At 37.4% G+C, this 10,604-nt stretch overlaps 1 protein-coding gene across 1 annotated transcript in view; it reads right to left on the bottom strand.

Annotated features, from left to right (window-relative positions):
- ARID2 (AT-rich interaction domain 2) overlaps positions 1 to 10,604 on the bottom strand; it is a 93,644-nt gene that overhangs the window by 2,871 nt on the left and 80,169 nt on the right. Inside the window, exons 17-20 of the mRNA XM_009095036.4 lie at positions 5,104 to 5,242; positions 4,919 to 5,004; positions 513 to 636; positions 330 to 421 (exon numbers count right to left, since the gene is read on the bottom strand). Coding sequence (XP_009093284.2) covers positions 330 to 421; positions 513 to 636; positions 4,919 to 5,004; positions 5,104 to 5,242 — 441 coding nt within the window. The remainder of the gene's footprint in view (positions 1 to 329; positions 422 to 512; positions 637 to 4,918; positions 5,005 to 5,103; positions 5,243 to 10,604) is intronic.

Below are 10,604 nucleotides of genomic sequence, written 5' to 3'. Positions count from 1 at the left end.
GTTTACACAAGAATTAATTTTCAGAATCATGCAGTACTGCTGTGGAGGAAAAAGGACAGCAAACGCTTCTCTCATCTGTCTCCTAAAATTTAACTTGCCAAATTTGTTAGCCCCTTTTCAATCATCTGGATCACAAGTGCTGTCTTTAGGTAAGATGACAGAGAGCATTTGTGTGGGGAAGGACACAGTGCAGAAGTGACAGAGAAACTGTACAGTCAACATACTTACTGGGGTTTTTATAAGATAGGTAAAACCTGCCTACTGTTTGGTACTGGAAAGAACAGAAACAACAGTGCCCACTGATAGCAGAAAAATTATACAGTGCTTACCTGCGACCACATTCTGAATATTTACCAATATTTTTTAGTATTAAGGCAGCTGTTAATCGGATGTGTTTAGTTATTGGTCCCTCTTTTTCATCCTACAAAAGTAAAGACAAAAAAAATGTAAAAGCCCTGCAGTAAGTAGCAGACAACAATTAATATCTAATACTTGATTCAAACAATACTAACTGTGAAATCTCTGAAGACAAGGTTCCTTGATCCTCTCCTTAATGCCATTAGGGCAGCACTTGGATGATTCACAATGGCCTTCTGTGCTCTGGGAGTAGAGGCTGTAGCCCCTGCAGCTGGCTGCCTACATTTGTAAAGAAAGAATTAATAAAAATAAGCTTTGTGCTACTTTCTAGACAATTAACAACTTGGAAAGTTTATCTTACAATTTTTAACATATCTGAAGAGAGACACAAAGATTCATTAACACTTGGTGCTGATACATGATTGCTTCCACAGAAATAAGCCTCACTGTAAACCCTTAAGAAGAGTCATGCACTTTATTTTATGTGAAAAAACCCTTCTCTTGAAGAAGTATTGCTCATCATCCCTGACATTTGTGATGGAAAAGTAATATATTGTACTAATAACACAGCCATTTCCTGAAGTACCAATTTAAAGGGACGTTTTATCAGACAGAAACTGTGACAGCAGCTATGCAAATGCCATCTGAGATTTGGCCAGAGAAGGTCCTTAAAGTAAAACCACTCAAAAGATGACACAGCTCACTGGGACCATTAGACACTAAGACAATACAAAATATGTATTAACTGTGATTAGTGAGGAGCAATATAAAATTACATAAGTTATGTTATAAGACATAAAACACGTAACTGGTAAATCAGATCAAACATTTGTAAAACCAATTACCTGTTACTACAGCTTTTAGACTGAGATTAATAAATTAAGCAGGGTATAACAAACATAGCAGAAGCAATTTCTCCATTTTCAGTATTAACACTGAAGTCAAAGCTGTATTTCACGTAAAAACTTGGAGATTACTCATGCCAGAGTCAGAATTTATAAATTTCAGAGTTCAGAATTTATAAATTTCACCTAATGATTTACTCACAATGTCATCCTAAAAACAATTTGAAGTATTAGTGGTGAAAAATATCACCACCACACTTCAATATTTTGAACAATATTATTATGAAGTCATTTCATACCCTAGCAGAACTTGGTTAAGAAGTTTAAGTAGTGCTTACTTGTAAATGTGGCATAAATGAAATGCAAATGTTCTATTTTTTGAATGAAAGCCTGTAGGAGTTTAATTTAGGTATCTTATACTGAAAGCGAATATTCTAAGAATAAAACTTGAATTCTCTATTTAGAGAGACTTTCTAAGTAATCTGAGGTTCTAATAGCAAGGAAGCTCGGCTAAAAACTGGGTTACTCTAGTAACAGACAGACTCCTCCTTAACACCTTAGCTCATAATCACTCCGTCATCCTTCCCAAATAGAAATAACACATACAATATAAAAATATAGTATGTAATATAGGAAATAAATAAAAGGCTTCATGAAGTTAAAGGAGAATGGCCAGGGCTGAATTAAGAAGGTGGGCAACGACATGTTTATAGAAGACTGAGTATCACAGTAAAAGAATTATTGTCTTCATTTTTAATTTCTGGAAGATTTTTGTTTTCTCTGTATTGAGAAGCACAAGTATTCATCAATGGAGGCGGCTCTGAATGTCTCTCTTCAACAGTTATCACACCATCTTAGAAAGCTGAATTACTATTCTAGAAATACTGAAAAAGGGACAACTGGAATAAATTAGGAATACATTAAAAATTATCTTCTCTTTTTAAGTTTGAAGTAAAAAGAAATTGATAAAATGTTACTGAGACACCAAGTGAAGTGACTTGTGTATGTGGGCCAGTATCTCTCTCAAAACATCTATATTTCTTGAATTGCTTTAACTGAATTATCAACTTAACTTCAAACTCTACCATTTATGTTGTGATCTGAAGTAATCTCCTGCCCTACTCCCACAGAGCATTAAGAATATTCACCTTTGCTTCAGTGGCAACAAGGAAAAAAAAATCACCATGAATCCAAGAGGATTCCAATGCATAAAGGTACAGTCAACACACAGTTAAAGTGCTAATGCTACCATGCCTTTCAGAATGTAATACTCAGCTACCTCTGAAAACCAGAAGAGTTAATATAATAAAACTTGAAATGCAAAGAAATACAGAATTAAGGTATAAAACCAATTCTGTAATGCAGCTTTACATTGCCTAGAAAATGTTCTAGAAAAGCCATTACAGATTTTTTTTAAGTGGGTATGGTGTTATGATAGACAGAAAGGATGATCCGGGAATGGGCCCTTGTCTGTTACACTGTGTTCTGTTTTACTTCCAGCACTGCTAACACTCACAATCTGAAGTCTCTGAGGTAGGGGTAATTTTTACTAAATAGTGAGGGATTAAGTGAAGAGAGTTCACCTAATAAATGCCTAGAAGTTGGTGACTTAAACATGCTTTGTCTCAGGACCAGGTTTTTTTCAGCTGCTTCAGAACTCCACACACAAGTTTAATGATATGGATTATCAGTTGTGAGCTGATATATCTGACACACTTCTAGGACTCAGAAAAAAATATATTAAGCAAGACCTTGAAAGACAGCTTTCAAACATGAACCTGTAAGACAGCCTGAGGTGAGCTGCTGGAGTGAGCTTAGGGTTTCATCTGACATGTCATTGATTCTGGAAAAGCAAATTATCAAGTCCCTCATGTAGCTGCTGGATGCTCTTTTCAGCTGTGCTAACAGAACTGTGGGGCAGCACTGTAAGGTACTGTGGGGGACAGGACCCACTTCCCTTCCCCAAAATCTTACTCTCCTCCCTTAACAAACAGGAAAAGTAACAGAAAGGGAACCTTTGCATCTTCACAAGACAGAAGTGTATTAACTGCTCTGAGTGCTGACAGAGAGGTCTCATCTCTTCCTTTTGTTCCAGCCCACCTCCTCTACTGGTGTTCAACTGACAGTAAGGCAAACAGATTCCACTCATGTGGCAAGCCCACTCTTTTGTTCTATGAGCATGTTTTTTAAAAACAAATTGATTTGCCATGCAATCTAACAAAAACTAAAGCTAGTTCCCTCACCATAAGCAATGCACAGCTGTGAGAAGCAATAAGGGATGTCATAAAAATCATTTAGGCTGGAAAACACTTCTAGGATCACCGAGTCTAAATATTAACCACTGCCACATCCACTACTAAACCATGTCCCTGTGCACCACATCTGCACATCTTTTCAAGACATAAAACATCTGATTTTGAGCAGAGGAATGTTCTCATTTCAATTTGTGTTCTGAAATCACATCCTTAGTATCTTGTGATATTGCAGTCTCAGTATGTTAGCAAGAACTGGTTATGTGTGTAAATTCCTGCTTTCTGAATCTGACCTAATTAGGGAATTCTGCCTCAGAAGAGGGGATGGATAAACAGTTTTTCTCCAATGAGTACCTGTGCAAATTTAAAAGAAGCTTGTGAGGACACATAGCTACTGGAACATGTTATCTGTGTGATGGAACATTATGAAAAGGCAGAGTTAAAAACACATCATGACAGTAGATAGTGTCTACATTTCTCTTTTACCAACTATTTAAGAGTAAATTACCATAATTATTCTTTCTCTGGTTTTCCAAAGTCTGAGTGTTGCTCAGTTTAATGAAACAAGGCCCCATAAAGCAATTATAAGTCTGTGTTAAGATGGCTTTTTATATTAAAAATAAAAGGATTCTCGAACTAAATTTCTCAGTTTTCATAATTTGACTTTCTTTGCTGCCTCCAGCAGCTTGGTAGCAGTTTTACAAGCAACAAAACAGAACAGCAAAAATCTGCCTGGGACCATGTAATTACATCTAAAGTGGTTCCAGTCAGTTACTAACAAAGGCCAGGTCTTAAAACACACAAGTAACTGAACCTTGAACAATTCCACTATTAACACAGCCAGCCTCAAAACCTCACACCAATGGGGTTGCACTCTGCTATATTAATTCCACATGGTCGAAAACATTCTGGGAAATAGAAGAGCCAAATCTGATTTCAGATCGTGACACAAAATCAGAAGACTCTTAGGAATCTTTATAATTTATCTTCCTTGCTTGTTTAAAGGAAAGTTTATTACAACAGCCCCTGGATCAAATGAGTCCAAATTTAGACCACAAAACTGGAAGGAATACAGCAAGTTACAAGACAATCCATCTCAGCTGTGTGACACATGAACCGTACACAATAACTTTCCATTTGTATGACAAGCACTTCCCTGTTACAAGGAAAGTTATAAAATGCTGTCCAGTTGGGCAAAAAAATAGGAGAACATGTTGAGAACAATGTTCATCATAGAGTTTTGACCCATATACTTTAAAGAATTACCTTTTATTTTTCTTTAAGGTAACTGCAACTACATCAGAATCTATTCCCTTTTTTGTCTTACTGGAACAGACCTCAAATTTGATTACAGATTCTTACATATGCAAAGTTTCACCTGGTAAGGCAAGTTATAAACAAACTCTTCCAATAATTACTAATTCTCTTATTTTTTCTATTGTTAATGAGGCTCAAATCTCTTACTTATTGGAAGGCTTCTGATTTCCTGCTTGTCCATGTTCATCTTGCTTTAATCCTGCAAGCAAAGCATCTCTGGAACAGTGCTTATCCTATTTGAGGAAAAGAGAAAAACGGTAAGAATGGTGTGTGGAAATTTACCATAAAATTCCTACTGTTTTCTGAAGTAATATGTGAGAGAGAATTTGTACCTGTAAATGGGTAATGAAGGAAAACCTCTGCCGCTGGAAAGGTTCACATCCCTCCCATAAGCACTGCCCTGGGTAGACATCTTTTCCTCCATGCTCGGTTGCTGCATGATAGAAAACCTGTGATGGTGTCTGAAACCACCTAAAAAAGAGAGGAGAGGGGAATTTAATTTTATTTTTTTCCCCCAATGAACAGTTAAGTACAAATACAACAAACATCAAGTCATAGTAGTTAACCTTTTTTTTCCTGAATTGAGACACACATTGCTAAATGGAAAGTTGCAAAATCTTGAAGGGAAAAATATGTATACATATTATCGGTGAGCAACCAATAAATGTCAATATGATTTTTCCAAACCTGATTGAAATATCATGGTTCTATTTTCTACTTACACTTCACCAAAGAAATAATGCACATTAATTCACACAGACCCATTCTCTGCAATATAAGCAAAATACAGCAACAAACTAAACTAGATGAGGTTTATGAAATATATTTTTATATTTATATATAAAAATATAAACTATATTTATAGAAGATAATCTCTTATAGTCCTCCTTCCATTTTCCTTCACCACTAGCAGGCAGATTCAGACTTTACTTAAATCTGATCTGGCCCTCCTCTGGACTCATTTCAGCAGGTCCATGACCTTCCTGTGCTGGCGACCCCAGAGCTGGATGCAGCACTGCAGGTGGGATCTCACTGGAGCAGAATCACCTCCCTTGACTGTCTCTCTGTGCTGCAAGCACACATGGCTGGATCATGTCCATCCTCTCCTCCCCCAGCACCCCGAAGTCCTTCTCAGCAGGGCTGTTCTCCATCTGTCCATGCCCAGCCTGTGCTGATACCAGGGTTTGCCCTGCATTCGGCCTTGTCAAACCCCATGAGATTCCCATGGGCCCACTGCTCAGGTCTGTCCAGGTCCCTCTGGATGGCATCCTGTATTTCAGGTGCGTCAACTGCACCGCTCAGCTCGGTGTCATCTGCAAATGTGCTGAGGGTGCAGCAGATCCCTTCATCCCTGGCATTAATGAAAATATTAGATAACACTGGTTCCAGTACAGACCTGTGCCACTGAAGTCCATCAAGACTCAGCCACTGATCACCACCCTCTGGACATGACTGTCCAACCAATTCCTAATTCATCTAGCAGTCCACTTATCAAATCCATCTCCCTCCGATTTAGGAAGAAGGATATGTGGGGGACCATATCAAAGGCTTTCAGAAGTCCAGATAAATTTTATCTGTAGCCCTCCCCTTACCCTCTGATGAAGTTATTCCATCACAGAAAGCCACTAGGTTGGTCAGGCAGGATTTTGCCTTGCTGAAGCCATGCTGGCTTTGTTTGTTGTTACCTGTTCACCAGCAAGGGTACACCTCCTTTGACGCTCCTTTTCTGATTAATGTACAAGCCCTTCCTGTTATTTTCTGCATACCTTGCCAGGTTTAGTTCCAGTTTTTCCAGCTCTGTTCCACTCCTCTGCCCCCAAGAACCTCCCCTAACAGCTAGAAGTCTGCCTCCTTAAAATTCAAGAGCCTGACTTCTTACCTGACCTGAATCTCTCAAGACTGCCAGCTCCACCAGTGCATGACTACTGCAACCTAGGCTACCTCCAATCTCATGTAGACAAATGAGGTGCTACTGTAACATATATAAGCTGGTAAAGGAGAATCACTGTATTTCAAAATACATGACATGAAAATAGTGAAGGACTCAAAACACTGGGGTTTTTTAGTCTATATATACACCTTATGTATATCAGGTGTTACAAATTAGGCCCCTTACTCCAACAGAGAAAAAATGGCCTAAAGATTTAGCTGCTCAAAATTCACTTCAATACAACTAACCCAGCTCATCAGTACCCACTTAATGTTTGGACCAAAGAGGTCTAGAAACCTAGCTGCTGCCATTTGGGGAGTCATTGCCACCAGCTGCCCTCAGATACTCTCAGCTTATGGACAGCAGCAGATCAGTGAGTGCTTTGATCCAGCCACCTCCTTCCACATCCCACTACTAATTTCAGTCATGTCCACTATGCAAACATACTTGCAACTGATGCCTAGGCCTAAGTGTACAGCTACTGATACCTGAATACCATAAAGACATCAAAGAGCTAATTTCATCCACAGACAAGTCTTAGTTATAAGCTGAATGCTACTGCAGTAGCAGTACCACCTGTAATACAGCAATTACCTTCTGCATTGGCAATAAATACTACTCTCTTTAAAAGTACTAATCTTTTACATGCTAGTTACCTCTTACTGAAGGGAAGCTGAGAAGGAGTAATACCTGTCTCTTGCTGTTGGTCCAGATAACCCATAGTAGAAAATGAAAATAAAATGTTTTACATCTATACTAGCTTAACAGTCGGTGTTTCAGAGGACAGAAAGATCTTCCCACAATAAAGGGGAATCAGCTTAAGCCTGGCACTAACCATTTTATGAATAATGAAATAATTTCTGGCACAGACGAAACAAATTTCATGGCCTAAGTGAAATCCAAAATACAGTGCAAAGCATTTCATTCAACATGGCAAAGCTTCAGAAAAATAAAGCTATTTCAGCTATGCTGGCTCATTTACTGTTTAATATATTCAGTGCTATACACTTCAATCACTGACCTAAAAAGATTCAAACTTAGTACCATTTTGCAGAGAAAAACTATTTTTTCTTAAAGAAACACCTAACTATTGTAATAAGAAAAGCTTACATACTGACAATATGGTCAGTTCAGTCTAGACTCTTGTTACACACTTACTTCATCCATGGTTCTGTTCAACTGCTGAAAAGAACATTAACAGCTAACTTGACAGGCACTGGAGATTCAATAGCATTTTTAATTTACTTTTTAAATACAAAGCAATTCAAGAGCAGACATCTGCCTGCCTGTGAAACAAAACAGCAGCTTTTAAATTAAGCTGCATACAATTAGCAGTACCTGCAGACAGCTGAAGTTCAAAGGAAAACACCTACTTTCTGTTACATCCTTAATGCAAAGTAATGTGCTGACTGACACCTTTTAGAATTTTACTTCCACTTCAGATATTAAATGTGAACAGATCTGCGAGAGGCCAATAATTTCAACTATTTGCATAATCCACCCTCATCTCATTGTAGTTTTTAGACACTACTAAATCTGTGGCATTTCAAATCTTGGTCTAATGTTTCCTAATTCAGTCCTAAAAAAACCCAAACCAAACCACCAACACAGACCTCTGGAACATTGCTGACTGGAGCAGCCACATTAGTCAGTAGGAAAAGAACACATTATTTTATTTATTCGTATTTATCCTGCTTCTCAGTAAAATGTTTAAGGCCTTCACTGACTTCTGCATTGCATCTTTGAAGGAAAACATTATGCTAGTATTTTTTTGAGAATTAAACTAAAGAACATGCATAGAAAAACAGGTGAAAATTATTTTTTCAAATGTGCCTCCTGTTGTATCTTTCCAGTTAGCAAAAATATCGCAAAAAACCTCCAGTATCCTATCATTCTACTGTGATGAAACTGCCTGCTTAATCCTAGGGGAAAAAAAATGCTAAGCAACTGAGAATGAAACCACAAAGTGAATGTGAAGTTCACACAGACTAATGACCCACTCAAAAGAATCTTCTTGTTTCCCATTTAAACTACTCAATAAAAGAGCTAAGACCGAGAGCTACAAACAAAAAAAGAACAGGTGGCAATTCCAGATTTTTCCTTACATCTAACAGAACCAGGAAGCCTACAGGGGATTTGATATACCTGTTTTTAATCAGGCTGTTCAAGGAGTATGAATAAGCAATACATATTTGAGGAAAATGCTAACTTAACATTTTGGCTCTCTCTTCACTACAGAGAAGGTCGAGTGTAACGTTTATCTAAACTGGTTTTAGGCTGGGACTGAAATAACTATTTTAAAGGTGAGAGCATAAAAATAAGAGCTGTACGTCATATGAACTAAATCTATTAACGCAAAAATCTCTGAAAGCTTTTAAAAAGAATGCAATTTAACCATGAACAAAAAGCAATACAGGAAGTGACAGCCAGATAAACTAAAGCAACAGAAATAATACACTAGGCAAGGAGCAAAATACAGAGATCAATGGCCTTGTATCCCTGAACTTCAGTCTCAGGTAAACCTTCTGGAGTTGTATTTTAAGACAGACTACAAAAAGATGATAATGTAAGGTAATTTAACACTACTGCTCCTCCTCCTACCTCAACACAGCTTATCCTATGTAACCTTAGACATGGAAAGAAGTTGGTGACTTGTACTTTAAAACTGTAGCTCAGCAAACTCTTTGACATGTTATAAGCTGACAAGGCTTCTGTGTGACACTCCCCCAGTCTTTAATTTCAACCTCAATGCAACCCACCCATACCTAGGCACAAGTTAATGCATCTACTGTGCAGGCAGCAGACAATGACTCTATGGTTCTATTTACTAGTACTAAGGGAAGAAACTACAGAGTAAGTAAAGCCTTACATATATTTCTTACATAGAGAAGTGCCACCTATCAAAGAAAGAAAAATCGTTTTTAATATGAAAATAGTGCAATGATTTAAAAAGCACCAGATCTCTTGTACTGACTGAATGTCTTGCATAGACTGAATGATCTTAGAATTATTTTTGCAAGGTATGAAAGAAACAGAAATTACACCTTCAGGGGTTTCATATGAACTCTCATTTAGTATTCCTATAATTCTATTCAAATGTCTTATTTTTACTATCCATTTCAAACAGTTAAACTTCTCCATCTTTTCATCCCAATTTGTTAAATTTCCCACCAGCTTTTGGTTAAATCAGCTTTATGCTCCCTTTGTCATTCTACAGCAATGGGGCTGTTACTCTTTTTCGTACCATCCTATATGCTATGCAATTTTTCTCACTCACAATTTGTCTCCAGTTTTCAAAGCAGCTATTTGACAACTACCTTTTTTTCACCAAATCTCTGCCCTTGCCCAAACTAAGCATATTCGCAAACCTAAGTTATTTTAAAAGTCAGTGTCAAGATACACATACTTTCCATTAGAGTTGTATCAAATTTTTATAAGCCTCCATCTAAATGTCTAGTAGTTCACTCCTCTCTAAGAACAACATAAGTAAATTAAAAAAAAAAAATTTAATCATGGCTGTCTGCTTACTACTTCCTTTCAAGACAATGGTGTCCTCTGCAACACAAATGGTATAATTACCAAAATTAGTCATAAGGTAAATAAGACTGTGACCAGGATATTGAAGTGCAACACCCTGCACTTGCAAAACTGGAAACACAAGAAAATGTCAAGACATGATTTGTAACTGCAGTACAGGAACTATTTTTATATGTGCAACACAGAGAACAAGTTTCAGAGGTCAGAATTCTTTTAAACTACTTCAAGAAAGTCACATAATACCCATTTTATGCTCTGAAGTACAACTCAGAGGAGTTAAGTGTCTTGCCTTCCCCCATCTCATTCAATTTCCTGAATACTTTTCACTTTTTCTTTTCCCCAGTGACAAAGTATAAGGGAACTTAA

The sequence above is a fragment of the Serinus canaria genome, chromosome 1A (assembly GCF_022539315.1).
Source record: "Serinus canaria isolate serCan28SL12 chromosome 1A, serCan2020, whole genome shotgun sequence".
NCBI classification, from domain to species: Eukaryota; Metazoa; Chordata; class Aves; order Passeriformes; family Fringillidae; genus Serinus; species Serinus canaria.
The sequence above is the reverse complement of the archived record's forward strand: the minus strand, read 5'-3'. Positions and strand labels throughout refer to the sequence as shown.